General features: G+C 38.2%; 1 protein-coding gene and 1 non-coding gene across 3 annotated transcripts; both read right to left on the bottom strand.

The window, feature by feature from the left end:
- Nucleotides 1-1,500: 1,500 nt before the first annotated feature.
- MRPS31 (mitochondrial ribosomal protein S31) lies at nt 1,501-26,906 on the bottom strand. Of its 2 annotated transcripts, XM_019971361.2 has the most exons (7): nt 26,701-26,904; nt 23,026-23,310; nt 18,974-19,129; nt 18,116-18,256; nt 15,256-15,335; nt 11,558-11,701; nt 1,501-1,801 (listed from the first exon to the last, which is right to left on the bottom strand). In XM_019971361.2, the coding sequence occupies exons 1-7, from the start codon at nt 26,823-26,825 to the stop codon at nt 1,572-1,574; spliced, it is 1,161 nt and encodes a 386-aa protein (XP_019826920.1). In that variant the 5' UTR covers nt 26,826-26,904; the 3' UTR covers nt 1,501-1,571. The 2 variants fall into 2 exon arrangements, with proteins under 2 accessions (XP_019826920.1, XP_070656260.1); XM_070800159.1 differs by lacking the exon at nt 11,558-11,701 and having other exon boundaries at nt 26,701-26,906.
- Nucleotides 15,099-15,230, bottom strand: LOC139186310 (small nucleolar RNA SNORA71). The gene has a single exon (XR_011569904.1). It is a non-coding gene; the product is annotated as a small nucleolar RNA SNORA71 (small nucleolar RNA).
- Nucleotides 26,907-27,523: the final 617 nt, after the last annotated feature.

The following is a 27,523-nucleotide window of genomic DNA, read 5'->3' as shown; positions in this document are numbered from 1 at the left end:
TAGATTGTCAACTTTTCTTTCCTATTCATTGCTGGATTTTGCTTGCTATTTTGGATTTTTCAAACGTATTCATGATTGAGATTCATGTCTGTTATTCTAATCTCCTGAAATTGAGTTGGAATTGATTCCCTTTTTTTATATGCTTTGGGATAATTTGTATGTATAAGGTTAGGGTTATTTGCCTTCTGAATATTTTTAACTCTTGAAATGGTCTGAGCTTATAGTTTTCTTTCTGGGAAGATTTTAAAAATAGAGATCCTATTTCTTCTATAGTTATTATCATTTCTCTTTATCCAAAGAAAACTGGCCCATTCCTTCTTTTCTCTCCTTAACATCTGATTGTACAAGTGTTACTATCTTATATTTGTCTTTATCTCTTTCATATTTTTCTCTCTGCTGCATGTAGCAAATTTCTTTAGATCTATTTTCCAGGGTTTATTGTTAAAACCCTTCACTAAACTCTCAAATATGTTTAGTCACTTTTATAGTCTCCTGCTCTATACTTCATTCTAAGTTAGACATATTTTAGATTCTGAATATAAGCCCAATATTTGAAGGCTTTATGAGTCTGATTCTGTTGTTTATGTTGGTACAAATTCATGGTGCTTTCTTATGTATTTTGTCATTTGAAGAATGGGTTTATGGTGAGTTCCTTCACATTCAATTTTTGTATGCTTGTGCAAGGGCCTGAAACACCACTAGTCTGAGACCATTCCACTGTCAACTAAGTTCTTATTTTGAGGGTTTTTTTTTTTTTTTTTAAAGAATCCTCAATCCTGTCACTTGTATGAACTTGAATCGCACTGCTATGTACCATAATAGAAATTAGTTCTAATATTGGTATGATGACCCAAAATACTAGAAGCAATTAGTATAAGTCCTTTGTTTCTGCAAGGTTACTTCACTACAGTGATTCAGACTTAGGTAAAAAAAATATGTGTATGTACAAATATTGGGCTTCCCCTATGGCTCAAGGGTAACAAATCTGCCTGCCAATGCAGGAGATGCAAGAGACGCAGGTTCAATCCCTGGGTTGGAAAGATCCCCTGGAGCAGGAAATGGCAACCTGCTCCAGTATTCTTGCCTGAAAAATTCTATGGAGAGAGGAATTTGGTGAGCTACAGTCTGTGGGGTTGCAAAGAATCAGACACAACTGAGCACAAATACGCAAATATAGAAACTGCATGTTTATATATAATCCATGCATGTAAGTTTGTAAATCCTCTCAACTGTTATAGCCCTCTGATGACATCAGATATATGGTAATTATATTTCAAAGAAGTATGCTTACTGCATGAAAAGAAAAAGGTTAGAGAAAGTTGTCTTATTACTAATTCTAAGATATTCTTTTTGTTTAGAATTACTAGTTGAATCCATAAAAGCTGGTGATTTTTTTTTCCATGCAGGAATATTTTTCAATTACTACCATATATACTTTTAAATTATTTAGTATTTCTATCATTCAAATCAGATACAATAATGAACACAGTATATTAAAACTTCTAGTAAAATTATTTTATTTAGTTATAATATGAATCTCCAACAGCTTGAAAGAAAAATTTCCATGGTCTTCAACTAAAGTTTATGCCACTTTCTTTTAGAATGTCCTGTTTTTCATTAAAATAATTTCTAAACCACTCTATATGTTCAACCTTCTGTTTAACACTCAGATATGGATTTTTGGAAAGGCCACAGGTCACCAGCTCCATGAAGTGGCGAATTGGTCCTTGTTTTGGAAAACCCTCCAGATATTTATCCAGAAATATATGTTCATGAAATTCTGAACCATCATCATCAAAACCTAGGAAATGAGACAAAATACATTACAATTTTGAATGTAAAACCTACACCAATACAGTATATTAACACATACATATGGGATTTAGAAAGATGGTAATGATGACCCCATATGCGAGACAGCAAAAGAGACACAGATATAAAGAACAGACTTATGGACTGTGCGAGAGAAGGTGAGGGTGGGATGATTTGAGAGAATAGCATTGAAACATGTATATTATCGTATGTGAAACAGATGACCAGTCCAAGTTCGATGCATCAAACAGGGCACTCAAAGCTGGTGCCCTGGGACCACCCAGAGGGATGGGGTGGGGGTGGGGTGGGAGGGGGGTGGTTTTGGACAGGGGGACACATGTGCACCCATGGCTGATTCATGTCAATGTATGGCAAAAACCACAATATTGTAAAGTAATTAGCCTCCAATTAAAATAAATAAATTAATCCAAAAACCCCCACTATACTATAAAACTAACATTAATGAGGTAGTATTACAGTTAAAGGCATGAACATTAGAGTCAGACAGAGGTTTGCTCACCAATTTAACAACTATGTGACTGGGCAAATTAACTTCTCTGAACATGAGTTTCCTCAGGCACAAAATGAGTATTATTAGAACAGCACCTTCTTCATGGGGTTTTTGTAAAGATTAAAGATTAAATAGACAGAAAGCTTGTAAAACTCTTTTACACTGCTTAGCATTTTACAAATATTCAAAATGGAGCAGTAATTATTACTAATGGATATTTTAATATCTAAAGAAACCACTAAGAAAACTATACAAACTACACTAAAAAACACATAAAATAAAATGGACTCTTAAGATATATTCAGGCAACTCACAGAAAGCCAAGAAAAAACAGAGGAGTGAGAAACAGAAAAATGAAAAACAAAAACAAAAACAAATAACAAAATGAGACTTAAATCCTAACAAATCAATAACTACTTAAATGTAAATGGCCTATACCAATCAAAAGAAAAACATGATCCAACTACATGCTGTAGACAAGAAACTCACTTCAAACACCTGTAACACAGGTGTTCAAAGTATGAAGGAGGACATATCTTGCTAACATTAATTTTTAAAAAGGAATGCATGAGTGGCTACATGAACATCAGATAAAGCAGACTCCAGAGCAAATATGAGAAAGAGGAATATTACATAATAAAGGGATTAGCCCACTAAGAAGATAGCAACCTGAATTATGCATTCACCAAACAAAAGTTTCTAAATACATGAAAGAAAAACTGATAGAAACATAGAATTAGAAAAATCCACAATTACAGTTTTACTATCCCACTGTCAGCAACTGATAAAACAGCCAAGTAGAAAATTAGAAAAGACACAGAAGAACCAAATATTAACCAACAGGATTACACTGACATCTACAGAACACTCCAAACTACTGCAGAACACAAATTCTTTTCAAGCAACCATGGAACGCTCACCTAGTTTAACCATAGCCTGGGTCGCAAAACAAACGTCAACACGTTTAAAATAACTGAAATAATACACAGTATCTTCTCTGATAATAAAGGAATCAACACAGAAATCAGTAACAGGAAAACAGCAGGAAAATCTTCAAACAGTTGGAAATTAATATAAATAATGTGTGATAAAAAAAACACAACTGAATGAAAAGGTGGCCATGTGCTAGCCAAGGAGAGAGCCCTCTAGAGAAACTAACACAGCCAACACCTGGGTCTTAGACTTCCAGCCTGCAGACTATGCGAAAGTCTACTCTGCTGTTTAAGGTACCCGGTCTGTGATATTTTGTTATGGAAGCCGTAACAGACTAACATGGATCCACACGAATATGCCAACTTTAAGATGCATAGATGATTCCATGGAGAAAGGATAGTCTTTTCGATGAATGGTGCCAGGAGAACTGGGTATCACTGACCAGAAAGAAAAAGAATCAAAGCTTCACACTTCAAATTAACAAAGAACGGATAATGGTCTAAACTATATATATAATATGCCATAGCCACTCGGAAAAGAACTTGAAAGGTTCTTTAAAAAGCAATATTTAACTACCATACAACCCAGCAATTGCACCCCTCGGTAGTTATCCCAGGAAAATGGAAATTTGTATTCATACAGAAACCTGTACATGAATATTTATAGCACCTTTATTGTTAACAGGCAAAAACTGGAAACAACCCAGATGTCTCTTATCAGTTGAATGGTTAAACAATAAGGTACATTCGAACCACGGAATATTACTCAGCAATAAAAACAATAGCAAAAAAACCCCTACTGACACATGTAACAACTTGGATAAATCTCCAGAGAATGAATTATCCTAAGAGGGGGAGGGGGCACCCGGAAAAAAGGTTACACACTATGTGATTCCATTTGTATGGAAAAAATTAGAGAAATGGAAAATGGATTTGGTGATTGCCAGGGATCAGAGACTAAGAAGGGGAGGCAGTGGGAGGTGAGTGAAATGTGGCTATAAAACGGCCTAAGAGAGATCCTGGAGGTGACAGAACTGGTCTGCATCCTGACTGTGGTGATGGTCACATGAACCTACATATACGGTACAACTACACAGAACACACAAACACACGCGCCAATAGAGTACATGTGAAATGGTGACATGTGAACATGGCTGGAACACTATGGATGCTGCCTGCCCGGCTGTATGCCGTCCTGTGCTTGTACGTGACATAACTACTAGGGGAAAATGGGCACAGAGTATACGGAATATTTACCATTTCTTACAACTGCATATGAACCCATAATTATCTCAAAACAGTTTAAAAATGCTATCTCATCAGTTAGAATTATCTTCCACTTATTGAAAGAGATTTTTAGAATTTTATTTGAACATTTAAAGATCTAGTCATCACTTTTATAAAAACTAAAACACACAATAAACAAATCAAGGCTTAGATTGCTAAATGGCCACACACTACTACTATGCTTGTATATATAACCCTTTGCAATGTGCCTTTGCCCTTCTTTCCATAAAGAGGTAGATACAGCCTGTTGCTCCAACCCTTAAATTCGAGGTTGGCCAGGTGACCTGCCTGGTCAATGGGACATTACCACAGTCAATGCAAAGGCCTGAAAAGCCTTTACTATTGTTTTAGGAACTCTCTACAGCTAGGTGAACAAGCCCAGCCTAGCCCATGAATGATGAGTGACATAAAACCCCCTTATTGCCTCCCCTGACAACAGCCAACCTCAGCTAGACATGTGAGAGAAACCAATCTAGACTGATCCAACCCCAGGCACCTACCCAAGCCAACCAGAAAACCCATAAGCTCATGAGCAGTTATTACTTAGCTGTTGTTTTACTAAGTTTGGAGTGGTTTGTTATGTAGCAAAAACAGAATTGGTTAAGGTTTTCCTAAGACTTCTTCAGGCTCCCCTGGTGGCTCAGACAGTAAAGAATCTGCCTGCAATGCAGGAGACATGGGTTCAACCCCTGGTTCAGGAAGATCCCCTGGAGAAGGGAATGGCAACCCACTCCAGTATTTTTGCCTGGAGAATTCCATGGACAGAGGACGCCAGTGGGCTACAGTCTTAACAGGTTGCAAAGAATTGAATGTGACTGAGCAACTAACACACAAGACTTCTTCACATTCAGAATCCAACTCTTCTGAATTGGCTTTTCAACTCTGGGTTGTCAGTGGCCATGCTTTCCAACCTCCCTTTAAGAACATGTGTGATGCAGCATTTCTTAAGGGCTCCACTATGGCCTCTTCTGATGCTCCCAGTGCACATTTAGACGCATATCCACAGGCAGTGACAGCTATCTCTTCACTGCAGCCCGACTAGCATAGTAAGATACATCAGCTTCAGAGATATTTAAAACTTTGAAAAACAAAAGTATGTTGTATTCGATGAAATACAGGAAAAGAGACATGCAGGGATATTTTAAACCGAAGTTGTTCTCTATCCCATAACCCTCCAAAGTCCCTATTCACATTTTTCAAGGCCAATTACTTCCAAGACTAATCACTTTCATGGCGTATATCCTTCTAGCCCTTTTCCTAAATTCATGTGTATTTTTACAGACAAATTATTGTTTTAAAAAAATCTTTCCTTGAATCCCATTGAGAATTCTCTATGGTTATCAATAGTTTACTTCACCAGGCAATCATGTTGTTCCATCTTTACTTTTGTTTTGTTTTTAAGGCATATACACCTGGGGATAGGAATAGGGAAAATGCAATATGAGGTAAAAATGAAAAAAAGTCTCACTGTGCTAAAGATCTTTTCCATATTATCAAGTACTGCTTCCAGTTCCACATGACAATATTCTTTTAAAGAAAAAAATACCAATATGGCTAATGTAATATGAAAAACAAGGCAGGTTTCAATATTCAATAACATTTGGAACAGAGTATGTTAGGGCTAAAAAATAAGGTCTGTAGCATTGGAAACATAATAAATCGAGGTAATAATTGTTCTCAAAAATCTGAGGGTGACTCCTGGATTGAATGTTTATGGTTATTAGTCTCCTTAGATGTACTTAAGATATAAGACTTAAGACAGAAAATTGTGCAAGAGAAACTATTTTTAAAATAGCTGTGCTAATATAAGATCAATAATTAATTTATTAAATCATTAACAGACCAACTATCTCTGACATAAAGTCATAATGAGTTAGACAAGTACAGAAATTATGACATGCTCTATTAGGGGGAAAAGCATCTAAGGGCATAGGTGATCTTATCTTATTACTCTTTCTCTAGATGATAAATCAATCATCTTTTTAACTTAGAAGGTATAATGAACAGATCCTTCCTGAATGAGTCAATGAGTGAAGAAAGCCAAGTAGTACTGGGAAGTATAAAACAAAGAAAAAAAAGAGAGAAAGCGATAAAGAAGGGATACTATATACAAAACTAAGTTCCAGATAGATTAAACGGGAAAAAGCTAACAGATCTACATCCAAATTAAAATCTTTGTTGGTTAAAGGCACTCTGAACAGTTAAAAGATAAGCAACAAGGACTTCTAGTTAAAATGTAGATTGAACCATGATTTTTAAAATCTCTGCTCCCTTTTAACACCTACTAAATGGCAGTAAAAGGAATAAAAAGTTAAAAAGTTCAAAGATAAACAGAACAGAAAATGAAACTGTAACAGGAGTTATCACCAAAATGTTAGAAGGAAAGTGGACAGATAAGTAGTAACTGACTCAGCTGAGTTGAAAAAAGCTAAAACCAAATTAAGAAGCAAACAGACATCAAAGGCTTTGGAAATTAGTGACATCATATACCACTGAAATTAGGAATGGGGATGAGGGACAAAAAACAGAAGACTAATTAAAACTGGTTTAGGGGATAATTAGATCTCCCATGATCCATCTTCTACCTGTACCTCTAGATAACTACACCATCCATCTCCCAAAGAAGATGGGCAGTTTTATTTTTTGGAGAAACTAAAACAAAAAGAGGAATGAATCATTTAATTGATAAGCAGGGGAATTAAGTGAAAGTCTGTATGCTGATTAGTGAATCATTCCTCCCCACTCCCACCAACGGTGGAGTCATCCTCACCAGCTGGAGGATCGATTGGCTATCTTATTAGAAGAGAATGTGTTCATATTTATTGCAATTTAAAATATGCCTATTGTTTGACCCTTGAATTAACGTACTCAGACATGGACAGAAGGATATGTATAACAGGATTCACTAAAGCTCTATTCATCAATAGGAAAATGGTAAAAATAAATTTCAGTCATTCATACAATGGCATAGTACAAAATACATAAATAGTTCCCATTTTATAGAACTATTAAAACAAAGTTGATCTCTATGTACTGACAAGGAAATGCTTAAGACAGACTGCTAAATAAAAATAAATAAAATTTAAAAGCTACAGGACACTATATATATCATACGGCCCCATTTAGACCAGAACAACAGATAAATGTGAGACTATCATTTAAGGTGGATGTGGGGACATACATCAAACTACTGGCAATGGTTGCTTCAGGAAAAGGGAAGAGAACTGAGGGGTAAAGTTTATTCTTTATTCTTCTGTATTACGTTTTTGTGAGTAAACTTTCATACATTCATTTCTATAGCTTAAAATACTTTTTAATAAGCAAAAGAAACAAAATATAGTAAGGAAAAAATAAGAGTGGAAAATTAAAGACAAGAAGGAAACCCCAGTGGTGTACAATCAACTAAAGCAACATAGGTTAAATCTGTGTCTAATTCTGCTTTAAATATTAGTGAACGCCATTTAACACATTATTGACTGGAGACGTATTAACGCCACAGGCGTTAGTTTCTGCAAAAATCCCCTGGTCAATAATGTGTTAATATTACTGACTACAGCTAAAAATACAGTACAGCAAATAAAAGGTAAAATCCAGCTAATAGCAACGACCAATTTGACAAAGAGTATATTACAGCACTGAAGCAAATTCACTTTCACTTTGACTTGTTTTCACTTCTATTTTGTCAAAACTTATTTCTTTTCCTGGCAGTACTCTGCAGCTCTTGTTCACTGGCCACCATCTGAAACAACCAGCAGATTGTTTCAGACAACACAGACCTAATCATCTTTATATTTGCCCCAATTTTCTCCACACTATACCCTCCCACATAACAACCACTGAGTTTTATGGTAATTCTGAGCTTTTTAAACTATTCTTGCTAGCTCATGTCATAGCATTCATTCCAGATACCCTGGCAAAGGATGGCATGCTGTAAGTGAACAAATTTAAACCAACTGAAAAATAAAAGCATGACTGACATCCATGACTGAGCTTTTTTGCCCACTGAAGCCTCCAAATTGAGAATTACTCTTGGAGGGCATTTCAAAGACACTTGTAATTTGGTGGTATATACATGGCTGATGAATATTCAAGAGCACGACTCTTGTTAACTGGATAATGATAAAAATGGGATTAAATTTAGATAAAGCCAAAGCTAAAATAAAAGTGATCTTATTGCAAAATCTACTGGGAATAATTCCACCTAACCGTTCTTATACAGAGAAGGCAATGGCACCCCACTCCAGTACTCTTGCCTGTTAAATCCCATGGACAGAGGAGCCTGGTAGGCTGCAGTCCATGGGGTCGCTAAGAGTTGGATGTGACTGATCGACTTCACTTTCACCTTTCACTTTCATGCATTGGAGAAGGAAATGGCAACCCACTCCAGTGTTCTTGCCTGGAGACTCCCAGGGACGGGGGAGCCTGGTGGGCTGCCGTCTATGGGGTCACACAGAGTCGGACACGACTGAAGCGACTTGGCAGCAGCAGCAATGGTTCTTATACATCTCTGGACTGGAAAAGCACATCAGAAGGGACAAGCCAGGTCTTAACTGGCCAAAAAAAAAAAAAAAAACCCATCAAATTGGAAAGTCAATTTTTACATTTTAAGTGGCAAAACAAACAACAGAATTTTTTTTTTTTTTAATGTAACAGAAAGACACAACACTGGGAAGTAAATTGTAAACACAGGACGTGCCTTTAAGATGCTTTCAGCACTGTGTTCCCAACCTGACATGGTAAGCCTGTTTTTTCTTTGGGGGCGGAGGGAATCTTTTTCCAAAAGTATCGAAGTAAATCTTCATGAAAGTAATTATTAGGAGAGAGAGCATGATATTTCATTACTCTTAAATCCGAAGTATAAGAAACATGAAAGAACGTTTCTAAAGGGCTAAGACTCCAGGTTCTAAGGCCAGTCCTCTTATTAACGTACTGAGAAGATCCTAAGTATGTGCTGAGGCGGGTGATCAAAGTGAGAAAGTTTCCACGGTCCCCTTCCTGTTTTTCACTCAGATAACAATTGCCTTCAGGAGCTGGAAATGAGATACCTCCCTTTCTGACCCCAAAACATCAATAATGTGTACAGTGTATATGGACACTTGTCACATTTATCTCCCCAACCTGACCAGAAAACATGCTTGGGTTTTTTTTCCCCTTTTGCAGAAATCACACTTTCTTGAAAACCAGGCCAAATCTAAGATAAATTCTTTAGCATCTGAACACACAAGATTTTGATGAACTGAAATGTTTCACTGCTGATGACAATGTACCACCAAGTCATGCTTTCCTACGATCCTATTTGGTGGGACCTAGAAAATACACAATATCCTTGTGAATATTTTGAGATTTAAAAATGTTATAGAAGAGAAAATACTTATAATAGCAAATCCCCTCACAATATCATTGTTGTACAAACAGGGATGATGATGGTGACTTGTATAAACTCACTTGTTTTTCAGAAGAATCCCATAAAATGAGTCCTATTACTATTTCTATCATTTTATAAGATGGAGGACCTGAGGCTGGGAGAGATTAAGCCTCACTCAGGCACTTGAACTCTAACCACCACGGTTCGCTGTTTCTCTTAAGTCAAGTCGCATATTCTATCTCAATAATGGGTTTTAAAACATGTCTGTCACCATGAGGACCTGGAACATCCAAGCTTCAACAAATATGGAACAAAGTCTTCCCTTAACATCATAGATTGTATTTCTTAGTTTTGGGGTTTTTTTTTTTTTTTTGCTACTTTAAAATTCTATGATCACATACAAGAGGGGAAAGGAACTAACATTTATTTCTAAGTATTATATGCCAAGAACTGTAGTGAGCAACTCACTAACTTATCTGATTTAATTCATACATTCTTCCAATGAGGTTTCTTTAATTTACAGACGAGGAAACTAAAGCTCAGGAGGTTAAATTATTACCTCAGAGGCAAATGGCTAATAACTGACAGAGTTGGAATCTGTATTCAGGTTTATACAAACAAGTCTGTGGATTTGGGTTTTGTTTTTTCACCTTACCCTGATACCTTCCAGAATGTACATTATGTAATAGATGAAACACAGATTTCTATATTATTGAATATATCATACAAATATTTAAAATATTAAGAATTTGCTAAAGGATGTGTAAGTTCCTAAAGTTTTCCTATATAAAATACTACTATATGTAAATATAAGACTATTTAAACTCCACTCCACTTATCCAAACAAATGAAAGGTTATCAAAAATTAAAATATTACAGTGCAGAATATTACAAAGGTTAAAATATGGACTACTTTTTCTTAAGTCTTCCTGAGGTGTTTGCAATTTCTAGCTAATCTTACCATAAAAGTAAATGAATCTCTTCTAACTGAAAATACACCTATAAATATTCAATGGCATGTTTGGCTGATGATTATCATGGGTGCCATAAAAAATAAATAGCATAGTTAATACTGTTTTCCTTTTGACTGAGGAAGAGGTAACACCTCCAGAGAGATCTCCAGGAAAGTAGATAATAGTTTATTACCAGCTCCAAGTATCTAGGTATGCAGCCAGAGTTCCCAGGAAGTTCAAAGTCTCCAAACATACTTGCTTTGAGAGGTTTTGAATACAAGAAACATGTGCCTCGTTAAAGCAACGGTTTCAAATAAAAGATACTAGTGTATGACTTAAAGAGTTGTAACGTTGCCCCAAACTGAAGGATGACCTTACCCAGTATTTAATGTATTAGAAGATTTACCAGGTTATCTCCTGTTTAGCAAGCACAAAACTGTCATTTGCAGTTTTCAACACCGGGATGTCATAGAAATTAATGATGTCATTTCTGCCATATAACTTTACCTTCTTATCGAACAATCAGAATTAAGTGAAATCTTAGTATTCTTAAAAACACCATCAGATTTCTTTTAGGACATCACAAAGATGTCTACACTAAGTTTTGAAATTCAGGTAAATATCCAGAACTTACAACTGAACATCTATCAGATTAATCTCAATCAGAGTTTTATAAACCTCTGATGTTAAGACTTACCTGCTTCATTGTTAATTGGGAACTCCCACAATTTCCCTTCTTTTGTCCACTGGATCATCTCTTCAAAACCATTCTGAAAGGGCTGTTCAGTGACTGCAGCTAACTGCTTAGCAAATTCTACATCCCAAAGAGAAGGTGCTGCCTCTGTAGAATAAAGACGTTTGAAATATGCACTATTCTATGTAATTATCTTTCTTTAAAAAATGTTATCATCACCTCTAAACTGGCAATATATTTTCAGATCTTGAAACTCATAATTAAACAGTATATAACGAAAGGTCACTGATAGCTAAAATGGAAACAAAAACTATATATAAAGACTACAACCACAATGACTGCAAGCCTCAACTTTTGTTTTTACTACAATGCTAGGTAATTAACCCCTAGTCTCACAGTCCCCTCTACTGAAAAGGAGAAAAGAAACGTCCATTTGTTCAAGGATCCTTTTGACGAATGTGAAAACTTTTATACAACATGTGATTTTGATCTTTAAACTCTAGACTGTTTATTTTTAGTCTGTCAAGATAAGTCAACTAAATTAAGGTAATATAAACTAAACTACAATAACAATGGCAATGATAATACCATTAATGTATACTGGGCATTTACTCTGTGCTAAATGCTTTTTATATATTAGTCCATTTAATCCTCACAACCAACTCTGAGTAAGGTAATATAATGTTAGCTTATTATGATCACCATATCACATTTCAATCATTTATTTCCTTTGGAAATTCAAGACATCTTTGAAGAATGAGTCATACTCTCACCAATTGTTGCTGGTGGAAATGTAAAATGGTACAACCTCTTTGTAAAAGAGTTTGGCAGTTTCTTAAGAAGTTAAGAATACACCTATCACACCATTATTTTACTCCTATTTACTCAAAAGGATCCATACATAGATCTGTACATGGAAGTTCATGTATGACTATGCCTGACCCCACACTGACCACTAATATGAAGTATGTTGGTCTTGTACATCTGATAAGGAGAAGACTCCAGCAGCTAGGCTAATTAGCCACAGTTAGAGTAATCATAACAGAAAATAATTTAATTATCATGGTTACTTTTAAATTTGTTCAGTGGACACTGATCAACTTATGTTTTTTCCATAATCATCATTAAGAGTCGAAACTATTTACTGAACGTCCACTGTGTTCCAGGCACTCTTGTTTAGCCGCTAAGTAGTGTCCGACTCTTTTGTGACCCTCTGGACGGTAGCCCACCAGGCTCCTCTGTCCATGGGATTTCCCAGGCAGGAATACTGGAGTGGGTTGTCATTTCCTTCTCCAGGGGATTTTCCTGATCCAGGGATTGAACCTGTGTCTCCTGAGTCTCCTGCATCGGCAGGTGGATTCTTTACCACTGAGCCATGTAGGAAGTCCATCCAAACATACTTGACATTTTAATTATATTATCTCATTTAATCCTTGAGATGTATGTATTACCCACATTTCATAAGTGGGAAAAGGGAGACTCCGAGAGGTTAGTAAGGCAGAATCTTAATTTTAATAATCAAGATCTACACAACACCAAAACTCTTTCCATGAGGCTAAATTGCCTCTCAGCTCTAGGTTACTCCAGGATAAGCAGTTGGGTCTAAGACACCACCCTTTGCAGCAGTGGTAAGAACTTAGCAGGGAGCGAAACCTGGGAACCATGGGATGGAAGAACTCATTCAGTCAGTCAAAAAATAATTAATGAATGCCAACAACATGTCAGGCATTATTTTTATCAACACATGGTAGGGAAACAGCAGTGGAAAAACACTAAATGTAAGTGTGCACATTGTTGCTATGCTTGAACTTAATTGGGAACAAAAGACTTGCTTCAGATTCATGCAAGCAGAGCTTATTAAAATGCCTTCAATAGAGTACATTTATATAAATCTGTGCATTACTTTCCTTTATAGAGCATAATCACTTAATATTATTTTAGAAAATACATATATTTTCAGTACCTCTGGGCCAGCTCATCTTAAATTTTAGGAATAAGACACGTGATTTAAAAAAGCAAGCTGGCTCCTTCAAGAATCCATGTGCTTCTTCTGGTTGTTCATTAGGCAGACAATAGTAGCTACCCTGTCAACAAATTCCCTTTAGGAGGCAAGCTTAAGAGTTGCCACTTTGTTATTCTCTGGAGGTCTGGCGGTTAAGATTCACCTTGGGAGACCCGGATCAATCCCTAGTCTAGTCGGGGAACTAAGATCCTGCTAGTGCAGTGTAGCCAAAAAAAGAGTTGCCACCTCAACAGGGGAGAGGTGATCCATTCTTCATGTCTGTGCTTTTGCACTTCCTTTTCATCAATCATCTGCGACAGAATGTAGCTGTCACAATACAAGAAGGGGGTTGGTCATCTAGTTTCATTTTCAGTTTAAATGAACAAACAGTGACTGAATTAATGCCTTTTCTCCATGGTATTTATTTATAGCTTAATTTGTTAAAAGATTTAAGATAACAGATTGCTATTATTTGTAAGCCACTTGGCTAGGGGCTATTCAGTATACAAAAATCAATGAGACCTAGCCACTAATGTCAAGAGATTTACTGAATAGTGGGAAAATCAGATGTTTTTATAACTGATAGAGCCACTGGAAGATGGCCTAGGAACTTAAATATCAGAACTAAAATTATTTCTACCAAGGTTCAAAAAGCTAACTTACAATGTTTAGAAATGAAAGTCACTTATAAGAATAGATCATTTGTACGGAGTTCCTTCACTTTATCAGTAAAACAAATTTAATGTCAAGCAAGAGGACACTCTTAGTTTTTTTTTTACTTAGGATTAAAATGGTGACTAAGTAATTTGACTTCTTGCTGAAAGAGGAAAGAGAACAAAAACTAACCGACTAAGTGTGTTAAGAAAAAACACTACAAGTCCACCAAATACATTTCCTGAATGCTCTCCTTCCCATCTCCTAAATAATCTCTAAAGCATTTCTACAAGTTAGCATCTATAAATGACATCTCCTCTTCTAGATAGTAAGAAGGCAGACATTACAATTTTTCTTTATCTAACAACACAGAGGTGTGTTGCAAATAGTGTAATAGTTGACCATTAACATTTTAACCCAGGTTAGCAGCCACTCTATAGATCTGGATCCCTGAAGCGGACAGTACTTACCTCCTGTGTCCCATGGGGCTGCAACATTTCAAAGGGGAAACCTGACCAACACAAGCATGTTAACAACTACATGAACAAGCAAGATCCAGGTAGACAGGGCTTCCCTGATGGCTCAGTGAGTACAGAAGCCACTGCAATGCAGGACATGGGGGTATGATCCCTGGGTTGGGACAATCCTCTGGAGGAGGAAATGGCAACCTACTCCAATATTCTTGCCTGAAAAATCCCATGATCAGAAGAACCTGGCAGGGCTACAGTCCATGGAGTCACAAAGAGTCAGACAAGACTGAACATGAGTATGAATGGTCAATGACAGGACAGAATATCAAAATACTTGATTATTATGCAATCAAAGTAGGACATTTTTCAAAGATAGAAGGTTTCCATGCCTGAGAAATAGTGTTACTTTTTTTGCTAGTGTGTGAAAACTCCAGGGTTTGGAATGGATGGCTAGGCTCTTCAAACATTGGGAAAGATCTTTCAGCAACTCCTCTCCCTCCAGTATCAATGACCAGGGCACAGGCAGCCCACAATCACTTTCGATGCAGGAGAACAGTCTTATTTTCTTAACAAACCTGTTTCAGGTGCCTCTTCAGTAACTGGCTTAAGCTCAAAAATATTAAGTCTCTTCCCCTTGAATATATTTTTCCTAAAACTGAAAAAGAAAAAAAATATTTTAATGAATATTTTTATACATGGTCAACAAAAATTGTTTGAGAGGAAACTTTTATATGAAAGTCAATATAAAAATTGAAAGTAAAAAAAAAATTAAAATTAATTCCACTGACCCACACCAGACATTTGAAGGCAATGGCACCCCACTCCAGTACTCTTGCCTGGAAAATCCCATGGACAGAAGAGCCTGGTAGGGTGTAGTCCATGGGGTCGCTAAGAGTCGGACACTACTGAGCAACTTCACTTTCTCTTTTTACTTTCATGCATTGGAGAAGGAAATGGCAACCCACTCCAGTGTTCTTGCCTGGAGAATCCCAGGAACAGGGAAGCCTGGTGGGCTGCCGTCTATGGGGTCACACAGAGTCGGACACGACTGAAGTGACTTAGCATAGCATAGCACATGTCTTTAGGACTGACACTTAAAAATAGGAACAAATTCACCTGAATTTTTGCATCACAATACAGCAAAGAGTTACAACAATTTAACTTTCAAAATACTTAATTGCAAAGATCAGCTTAATTTGCTACAATTTTTATTTGATCCATTGCATATTAAGGTTTTAGAAAATCTGATGTTGTGGAAAGACATCAAAATATGCTAAGTTAGAAATTGTTAAAGTCCACATTTGTTTTCCTTTAAGGGTAGAAAACACTGCATGCTGCTTAATTACAAATTATAATTATAAAAGACTGTATAGAAAAATCAAAACATCGACACTCGCAAAGTGATCGTTCTGTAATTTTAAAATTATGATTAACTTTATTTACAACACTATTTAATTAACTCAAAATTAATGTCACAGAGTTAATAGGTAACTTTTCTTTGTACGTTTTAATCAACTGCTTTATGCATCAATTCACATACTTATCTGAAAAAATTTCCTGGCAGATTAAACACTAAGTTATGAACTGGAAGGTTAGCTTTTAAAATAACTGAATTCTTCTCTGGATCAAATTACTTTTTTCTACTAAATTAAACTAACTGAAAAAATTTAAAATATCATGTTAAAATTAGATAAGTGAAAGTGTTAGTAGCTCAGTCGTGTCCGACTGTTTGGGACTCCATGGACTGTATGTAGCCCGCCAGGGTCCTCTGTCCATGGGATTCTCCAGGCAAGAATACTGGGCTGGGTAGCCATTCCCTCCTCCAGGAGATCTTCCGGACCCAGGGATCTAACCTGAGTCTCCTGCCTTGCAGGCAGATTCTTTACCATTTGAGCCATGCCCTAGGGCTTCACATTCAGCATGTCACAGGTAGGCAAACAGACCAACAGGACCATGAAAGATGGCCAGTCCCAGAATTAGTCAGATGCACAGTGCAGGCCAGCGTGGCTTCAAAGCCAGCACTTGGGATTCACACTTCTCCACCTCTAATGGAAGGAATCAGTTGGGCCTGGGTGGTCTCAGGTTGCTCCAAGTCAGACCAGGTGAACAATCTGGTATCTCATCATTGCTTCCCCTTATTCTAGAGTCCTGTAAGCAGCTTTTTAATGCAGGCATCATAAACACATAAACCCCTTCCTACATAAACCTACTTTTTTAGCTTCTGCCTTGTTGCCTTCTAATTTTTGATGACAGCTCAAATCATTAAAAATCAACCTATGATATAGCATTCTGATGTAGTTGCATGGAATCATTTCAGAGAAGACTGACTCGAAGACTGATTTAAAGATGACTACAGTTAAATATTTTGGGAGAAGCTCTTTGTGAACTTTTCTAGGGTGTTTTGTGGAATTTTTTTTTTACTCGAGTATAGTTGATTTACAATGCTGTGTTAGTTTTTGGTGTACAGCAAACTCAGTCAGTTATACAAATAAATACAGCCACTCTTTTTCAGATTTTATCCCCATATAGGTCATTATTGGGGGAATCTTAAGTTAAATTCCAAGTGACACATTCTACTTTGTTCAATGTCATAGATATACAAATTACTTTAATTCAAATAACCTTCCAAAGTCACTATAACCTCTGAACTTCCTTTATTAACTGCTGACCATCTTTTCCAATCCTCTTGTATAAATTAATAATTTAATACCCAGAAGGCACTAACTCAGGTTCCTGAGATTATACGTAGAACAAAATCCATGGAATAAGCAACACACAGAAAACCCTCCAATTTTAAGCACATGCTGCTATAAAGTTCAGTTAGTGTTTGTCAGACCATGCTAAATATTCGGCTTTCTCTCCCCAACTATCACTTCATAGGCTTCAAGGAGAAAAAGCACAAACTTTGCGTAAACACAGGCAGCTTTCTACTATAAAATAACTATGTAAGACATGGCTTAGCATCTTTAAGAACTACAAATTACCAAATTGAGATTGCCACAGATAAGCTACCACTTAAAGGTATTATAATGGGTCTTCCTTTTTTTGATGGTGGGTCCTTCCTCTGAGGTGTGAAGAAAGATGATTCTAGAGAAAGGTAAAGGCTACATGAACATGCAACATCAGAATGAAAAATAATGCTTCTCACAAAACATTCGTGTGTTCAGAGTTTGGTCAGCTCCACTTACTCTAAATCGGGAGACCGCTAACCAGGGCAAATGTGAGGCGGGGCCCATTTCGACTTACAAGATAGAAAATGGAAGGCTGCTAAAGCCAGTACACCTTTTCCTTTCTAGGAGATGGGAAGCAGAGACTATGGAGACAGATGTAAATGTATCTGTGACGCTCAGATACCCAACAGCAAGAATATACACGGCAACAGAGTCAATCGACAGTTCAACAAATCAAATCAAATACAGTGCAGAGCCTGAGTACCGTTTTCTCAGATCAGCGGTCTCCTCTCGGTCAACAAAATCATCGGCCCCTTCGTCAAACTGAATCTGGTGCACGGGTCGTGTGCTAGCTCTCGCTGTGGAGGATCTGGCAACTTTCATATCTGATATGATGTTACTGAAACTGAGAAAAGAGAAAGGGCTATGGAAGAGTAATGAACTTTCTGAAACATGAGATTCATATAATTTTTATTTCACTTCTATATACTAATAATGAACACAAAAGTTACGTCTAAATAAAAGACTACATGTTGTCTATCAATACCACAGACCACTAAGATCGCTGCTGCTCTTTTAAAAGTGCTATTCAAAAAAGTTCATTCAAAACATGATTAAAGGTGTCACTCGTGAGAAACTGTCACACATCCAGAGAAGGGGAAATACAATCAGTATCTGTATCCCTATCACCTAAATTAAAAAGCTGCGTTAAAGTTGAAATGTAGCCATTTTTATTTGCTGCATTACGTTTGTTCAAATACAAATAAAATGAGTGATCATATTGTGCCTAAAATCAGCACATTATTTAACAAAAAAAATCTTCTCAGAGAAATTCTTATTCTGTTACTTATTATTTTTAATAACATTACTGAACGTACCACTTCTTTTTCAGAGACAAGAATTATGTAACGTCTCAAAAGAAGTTTTAACCATTCCACTGGTCTTATAAAACTGTGATCTTCCTTATTAACATTTGAGTTATAACAGACATCAAACTGCTAATATTTACGAGGCATACTTTATATACGAATGGATATATTACGTATACTGCTCGGCATGCACTGAGTGAAGCCAGCCTCTTGGAGGTATCTGCGCCACTGGCATGGCTATCTGACTCACTAACCTAATTTTGGGTTTCTCTCCATCCTTCTGAGCCTTTGAGTCTTCCTCGTGCTGCCGGAGCTGCCTGAGCAGCTCCGACTTGGTGGTCTGCTTGTCAAAAGGGAGAGAGTCAGCAACTGCAGTCGCAGCCGCCACCAACTCCGGGCTCAGGGACTTGCTTCAGAAAGAGAACATGGAAAACAAATGAGAGACAGAGGCATGACTTCAGTGGAAAGTCAAATTTGATTTCCTGGGTAAAACACTTCTTGTCATTCGAAAAGCACCATTCAATTCCTAACAAAATCAAGGATTCTTAATACAATATTGTAAATCAACTACACTTCAATAAACTTAAAAAAAAAAGAATTCTTAAATATGAGGTATCAGTTTTATAATAAGTGTTACAATGCTGAAAGTTCAAGTTAATGGATCCTTAATGCAGCACAATACTAACTCAGAACAATATATGGAGGTGGAGGGATGAGGGATCAGCCTCAAAAAGGATAAATTTGTGGATTTTTAAATTAGATGCCATTTTATTTAAAAACAATACAGACTGCAAGCAAATATAAAAGCTGTGAAACCTGTTTATATGAGCTTTAATCAAAATCTCCCCAAACTGGAAACAACCCAAAGCACTATCACCAGAACAGATAAACTGTGATACATATCCATGCAACGAACAGTACTCAGCTCACGTCACATGTATGAAAATGAATGGAAGAAGCTGGATTAAAGAAAAGTGTATCTTGCACGATTCTACTTATATCAAGAGGCCAAATTAAGGTGGGAAAAAAAAAAATCAGAACAGCAGCTGCCTCAGGACAGAAGGTTACCAATGGGGAAGGTGAAGCTGGAGAATGCTCTGCATCTTGGAAAGTGTGGGGGTTCCACACACGCATCAATTTGTCAGTATCCTGCCGCTAAAATCTGTATACTTTAATGTACGTAAATTTTACCCAGGGAGAGGGGATCATAAATCATCAAGTGGGAGATGGAAAGCGAGTGAAGGTATAGATGACACAAGAACGGCAAGATATGGTAATTATCAAAACTTCATCATAGGACCATCTCAATTAGTGGGATCCAAATTACTGTTTTACTTTACTTGGCTTTCTATCTCAGGAAATGATGCGTAACATGAAAACTGAAGTTCCCAAATCCCTGAAGCTTGGCCTCAAAGAGACCCTCAAGGAAGCTGTGAGTGAGAGTTGTATGTAAATCAATGTTACCAGAAACTGAAAGAAAGGGGACCTTAAAGAATAGGTAGCTGAAATCGGAGCAGGTGGTTGGTAAAGAGGATATTAATTAAAGTAGGAGCTAGAAATTTTGGTTACCACTGTGCCCACCAGGGGTCTTATTAGGTTTCATGATATATTTGGATCCAAAGCTGTGGACATGACTGTAAAAACCTAAGATGTTAGAAAGATTTTAGACAGTGCCTTCGAGTACCTTTCAGACAACAGGAATTCTAAGAAACTTAAAAGATGTGGTTCCAGGGCCTCTCACAGGGAGCTCAATACAGACCTGGACCTTGGTTCCCAAACTGTGCCCTAAGGCACCCCAGAGTACCTCAGGGAAATATCAGCCATGTCTGTCAGCGACTGTGAACTACTAAGTCAAGGTAGTTCACAGCTTTAACATATATTCCTTTCTATGTCACCATATCTTTGTGAAGATGGTTCTCCAGCAGCTGCTGTGATAGAAAGCACGAAGCCTTCAAAAATCAGTATGGAACAGGAATGAGAGTGAGTGTCGAAGGCTAGGTCATAAAAACTACACAATTCCTAGGGGCTCGTTTTCTCTCCGGACACTCCCCAAATTAAGGTGGAAAAAAAAAAATCACAACAGCGGCTGCCTCAGGACAGAAGGTTACTGATGGGAAGGTGAAGATGGGGTCCAGCCACCCTGCAATGAGGGAGCCCAGGCCACACACAGGTGTTTCTGTAACAGTTCTGGCTAAGGTATCGGCTAACAGCCAGTATCAACTGCCAGACCAGAGTGAGCAAACCCACAGACGGTTCCAGCTCCTGAACTTCCGAGTCTTCCAGCTGAGGCCAGACATTGTGGGGTGGAGATTAACCTTCTTCATTGTGCTCCATCCACACTGCTGACCCACAGAATTCATGAGCATTAAAAACTGGTTGTTTTATGCTGCTAACTTTGGGGGCAATAGTTATACATCCATGGTATCTATATAAATGTGCATAGGTTTCAATACGTAATACAAATAAAAAAACTGAAAGCAGGCCATGCACGAAGCAATGACAGTGCATCATGAATCAGTCAATGATTAACCTACTTCTGTGCATCTGTCTATGTTACTTGCTCAGTCGTGTCCGACTCTTTGCAACCCCGTGGACTGTAGCCCGCCAGGCTCCTCTATCCATGGGATTTTCCAGGCAAGGTAACTGGAGTGGGTTGCCATTTCCTCCTCCAGGGGATCCTTCCTGATCCAGGGATCAAACCTGAGTCTCCTGCACTGGCAGGCAGATTCTGAGCCACCAGACAAACCAGTGGATCTGTGCATCTGGAATCCCTTACAACACAAAGCAGTCTGAGTACAGAATTCTCCTAGGCTTTAATGCTTGTCTCATTCATACCTAATTGGAAAGCAATTTTAAAAATTACCTTTACTGAATCTCTTCCCTCTTAGCTCAGTTGGTAAAGAATCCGCCTGCAATGTAGGAGACCCCAGTTTGATTCCTGGGTCGGGAAGATCCGCTGGAGAAGGGATAGGCTACCCACACCAGTATTCTTGGGCTTCCCTTGTGGCTCAGCTGGTAAAGAATTAGCCTGCAATGCGGGAGACCTGGGTTAGATCCCTGGGTCGGGAAGATCCCCTGGATGAAGGCAAAGGCTACCCACTCCAGTATTCTGGCGTGGAGAATTCCAGGGACTGTATGGCCCGTGGGGTCGCAAAGAGTCGGACACGACTGAGAGACCTTCACTTTCACTTTTCACTTACTGAATCTCTGCAAAGCAATCAACACATCTGAACCACTTCATTAACAGTTAACTAAATTATAATAAAAAAGCAAAAAGGATCATAAACAGGTCTGGAAACTGGGGAAAAAACCTCATTCTTCATAAATATTTTAAAATGTGTGTTTGAATATTATCAATATTAGCTTACTCTCTACCTAGTTATGCCTTCCAGTGGTAGTTTTGATACAATATAGAAATCAAACAATTCCATTAAAATGTTACGTTTTAATGAATTAAACTGAATGGGAAGGAAGTCCAAAAGGGAGGGGATATAGGTGTATGTATGGCTGATTTATCTTCCTGTACAGCAGAAACTAATACAACATTGAAAAGCAACTGTAATAAAAATTAATTAAAAAGTGTTAAGTCACTGAGTATAGAAATCTGTATTATCTGTTTATTCTGCTAAGTGACAGGGATCTTAAAGCCACATTTCTTATTACTGATGATGTCGTTGGTACAATCATTATTTATATACTTATATATAACTAAACCAAAATCTTGACATAGAAACTACAACAAAATGCTAAAATATCATGATTGTACTCAGATTCAGTAAATTATACTCTTTTAACAAGCACAAGGAATTAATAATACTTTTAAGAAACCACATAAGCTGAGAGCCCTGGAATTACTGGTCAAAGGAAGTCATATAAAACAGGTGTAATTAACATGCCAAAATTTTACACTAGGTGGAATTTTTTAATGAAATTTCAAATAAAGAAGTCTTTCAGAGATACAAAGCTACCTTCAAATCAGGATGTAAATAATTTGTTAATAAACAGCTTAAAGCAATTAAATGTGGTTAACAACTGATAAATATGTAAAAGAATGTGGAATTCTCAATTAGATCACTATTCTTTTCCTCTCTCTAGACTCTATACAGATATCCACTTAAATATAGAAGAATAACAGTATTACTCATTTAATTATTAGTCTCTGTGTTTACAAACTAATTTTTAGTCTTCATTAATTCCATACCTCCAATGTACTCTAATTAAAAAAAATTTTTTTTTTCTGAAAGAAAAAGTTTACTGGAGTTTCCAAAATTACTTAAAAAAAAATTCAAATTGCAATTCAATTTACCTCTTTTGGGGGGCATCTTCCGGAGATTTTTGAAGTCTGCGAATTGCAGCTTCCAAACTTTTAAGTTGTCCTCTATTGGGTGGCTTTGTTGTTTGTACATTTACTGTGCTTAATTCAAATTTCATGCCCTTAATAATATTTACCAAGTCTTTTTTCTTATTCTCCTTTGTACTCCCTTGGTTCTCCGTTTCTTTGGAAATTTCACAGGCTGGAACAGACTTATCATCTTTCTTGCTATAGATCACGCTGTTAGTGCCAAAATATCTTTGGATATTACATTTTGTCCTAAAAAGATTAAAGAAAAAAAAATGGAAATATAATGTAAAATAACAGAGCCAGGGCTCAAAACATTGCTTCAATGGATTTAAACTTCTTTCAGTTCAAACCCTTCCCTTTTGCTTATTCCTGTTGTTAGCAACCGTAAGAACAGCACTTAACATTTCTTGAACACATACTGTGTGCCTAGTTTTGTGCAACATTTTATGTATATTTTCTCACACCCACATCAACTCCATAAGGTAGGTATTATCCCCATTTTGCAGATAAGGAAACTGGAAACCAGAGATGTAACTTACCCAGGGCCATGTAGCTCAGAGCTCACTAAGGCCTAAGACACACTGGTGAGCAAAAATAAGTTACAGGTGTGCTGAGATGCTGCCCACCTGAGCCCAGCAAAGGCTGTTCGGGGCCAGCAGCTCCTGGAGTGCCTGTCTGTTGCCTCCTTCCACTTACCTCAAGGTTTGGTATTAATACAATATCACTGTCTATGTGTTCCACAACACTAAAAACTTTGCAAAACACTGACACGGTTAATAAACTTCTATGTATTATTCTTAAACCCAAAACTAACAGACTGCCTAGTTCTTGTTCTTAACATGACATAAGAGTATCTCACAATTAAACAATATGAAATAAAGAAACTTCTATCAATAACAAAGGTTACTTTCTTAAAAAAAAAAAAAAGTCCTGGCTGTGATTCTAATCTTTTCGACTTTCTCACTTGAGCTACCAATGTCATTTAACCAATCACTCACTCTTTGTAAACTAAAATGGGACAGAAAAAAAAGAATATTTACTGGCTAGAATTGCCATTCTGCTTTCTTCTTTATAGACTCATTTATGAAAAAGAACACCACAAACGATCCCATCTATTTCAAACTCATGCAGAAAAAGATTTCCCAAATGTCTAAGGAACCCAAATGTCTAGTTTTATATTTTGTGGCATTAAGAACCTTTTAATATAGTTAATATTGAAGCACCTTAAAAACTAGTGAATGTGCTCGTCTTGGTAACAGGGTATAACCTATGAAAGTCATGATTAAATATAGTGACTATCTACTCTGTGCTGGGCACTATTTTAGGCACTGATGATACATTAGTAAATAAGAATCTCAAGGTCCCTACTTTCATGAAGTTAACAGGCTAGAACACTTTCACAAACTTTAATAACTACCTAGAGGACTTACTGAAACACAGATTCTTTGGTTCTACCAGCGATTCTGATTCAGCAGATTTGGGGAGGGACTTGCAGTCTGCATTTCTAACAGGTTCCCAAGTAAGGCTGATGCTGCCTGTCAGGACCACATCCGAGTAGCCATGTTACTACGTCATTTAATCCTTACAATCTTACAGGACAGGGTGTATTATTATATTCTTCCACCTTATAGAAGAAACTGCTGCCCAAATAGGTTAAATGAGTGGTTCTTAACCTCTAGAGGTTATATGAATCAAAAAGGGAACTTATTTAAAACATGGATTCCTGACATTCTCAGTTGGTAAGTCTGGAATCAGGCCCAAGGATCTGCATTTAATCAAGACTTGGTGCCATTGATCTCAAGACACGCATAAGACAATGGGTTAAACAGTATCTCAAGTTCTCACAGCTAGTAAGTGGTAGCTTACTGTGTGCCTGCTCAGTCACTTCAGTCGTGTTCAACTCTTTGCGATTCTCCAGGCAAGAATACTGGAGTGGGTTGCCAAACCCTCCTCCAGAAGATCTTCCCAACCCAGGGATTGAACCCAATTCTCTTGTGTCTTCTGCACTGCAGGCGAATTTCTTACTGCTGAGCCGTGGGGAAAGCCCTTTATGAAACCCTTTAATGAAACTTTTATGAAATCCTTTAATGAAAGAGAAAATGGCTTTTTCCAAAAATGCTGAAAGAAACTCTTTGATCTGTTCATAAAATTGTCAGAGGGTAACACATCGAAATACTTAAAAATCAGAATGAAAACCAACTGCATAATCAGTATCCTTATAATCAGTACACAAGAGCCGCAATACTCAACATGTGGTACCAATGAATTCAGGAAAACGCTAATTACGATTTCACATGTGAAAGTCAAATTAACACTAAAGGTATCATAACAGAAAGGTGACAATCAGGAGACTGAATCTGACATATAACCTGTGCTTCAATGTTTTCTTCCAACACTGCTCTAGCCCTACTGAAAGTAATCTATACTATTCCAGGAAAATCATGTATGTATAACACTAAACAAACAATAACTAGTATTTTAATAGTAATTGCATAACACTAAAATAATAAAACTCTAGCCCGACCTAACTTTCTTGTAGTCATGTATGGATGTGAGAGTTGGACTATAAAAGAAAGTTGAGCACCAAAGAATTGATGCTTTTGAACTGTGGTGCTGGTGAAGGCTGTTCAGAGTCCTTTGGATTGCAAGGAGATGAAACCAATCCATCCTAAAGGAAGTCAGTCCTGAATATTTATAGGAAGGACTGATGCTGAAGCTGAAACTCCAGTATTTTTGGCCACCTGATGCAAAGAACTGACTCATTGGAAAAGACCCTGATGCTGGGAAAGACTGAAGGCAGGAGGAGACACAGGATGAGATGGTTGGATGGCATCACCAACTCGATGGACATGAGTTTGGGTGGACTCCGGGAGTTGGTGATGGACAGGGAGGCCTGGCGTGCTGCGGTTCATGGGGTCGCAAAGAGTCGGTCATGACTGAGCGACTAAACTGAATTGATGCTGCAAATCTTTTTTTTTCCTGGCTAACTCAAACCCTTGGGACCCCTTCAGATTTTACCAGACTTCTTTGCAGAAAGGACACCCTGAACCTCTCCTACAACGGTCAGGCGTCTCTGCTCATCCAGTTATTACCTGTTCGACGAATTCTGCCGTATTCTGCGCAACTCACATTATCTCAGCGGTTATTCCACTATACTTTAACTGCCTACTTGGTAGAACTCTAAGCTTTGCGATGGCAGGACTGTGTATTCGGGGCATAACCCCAGTGCTGACATAAAGATCAGCGCTTTCAATAATGAAGGTAAGAATAAGACCATCACAGTCTTGGGAGGTTTTAAAAAAAAAGCACATAAAACAAAAGAATTTAGCTTTCTGGAACCTGGATAAAATGAGGGGAGAAGCGGGAAGAGAGATGAGGGGCGGTAGGTGGTAGGCAGAGCACAGGGCAGCGGCCCAGGCCTGTGACCGGAGCTGTTCCCCACGCACGCTATGACCTTGGGCAAGTCACCTTATCTTTCTGGGATTTTCCCTTGCTCAGAGTTAGAGCGGCAGCTTCTAAGCTCTCGCGGGTCATAACACGGACCCCAGGACGCCGGAGAAAAATTAAACTTGAATGTGCCGGAGCCGGGACAGGGGGTGCCTGGAGACCTGCGGGCCCACCAGCGCGGAAACGCGGTACCTGACAGTTCCATGCGGAGAAGCGAGGGGCACAACGGTGGCCGCCGATGCCTCCGGGCCTGCGGAGCACAGAGGGAGCCGGGAAAGGGGGCGAAAAGGGAGGACCGCCGAGACCCTCGGGAACATCTCCGAGAAACGAACAACACTAGGAACAACGGCGGATGAAGCTTTCTCTACTAAACACGCCCCCCCGACTCCCGCTTCCGTTCCCCGGCCCGGCGCGCTCCTCTCCCTTAGCGTTCCGGCGGACAACAAGGGGCGAGTAATTTGTTCCGGATTCGCCCGGAGCCTAGCCACTGCCCCCAGGCGACTCCACACCGCAGAGATTTTGGTCCTAGAGGTGGAGACAACTGAGGTCAGCGAGGGTGTGGCGCAGAGGGTGGGGGGACCCTGATCTCCCAGCTGAGAGTGGAGGAAGCTATCCCAGCTGAGAGTGGAGGAAGTGCAGATGGTGCCGATGAAGCGCAGAACTGACCCCAGGGTGCGGAGTCTTGGGGACAAGAGCTCGACTCTCGGTGATGAACGGTCGCAGCGTTCATCATAGTATTCTCAAAATGATCCATGGCCGCCAAGGAGGTTAAAAAGCCAAGTTACCGTGGGCATGCGGTCCGATAAATTAGTAATTCTTTTCAGTCTCTGTTTTTGACGGAGAGTCAAAACATAAACCATGTATGTTTCATTTATCCAAATGGCCTGAGAGATTGGGGGGAAAAAAAAAGATGCAAGAGAGAGACGTGGCTTTTTCTGCCCCTTATGAAGGCAATGAACAGTGACCCAGAAGAGATGAGGGGTTCCACAATCTGGAAGGCCATGAGTCGTGGGGG

Source organism: Bos indicus, chromosome 12, assembly GCF_029378745.1.
Source record: "Bos indicus isolate NIAB-ARS_2022 breed Sahiwal x Tharparkar chromosome 12, NIAB-ARS_B.indTharparkar_mat_pri_1.0, whole genome shotgun sequence".
NCBI lineage: Eukaryota > Metazoa > Chordata > Mammalia > Artiodactyla > Bovidae > Bos > Bos indicus.
This window is presented reverse-complemented; position numbering and strand designations above follow the sequence as displayed.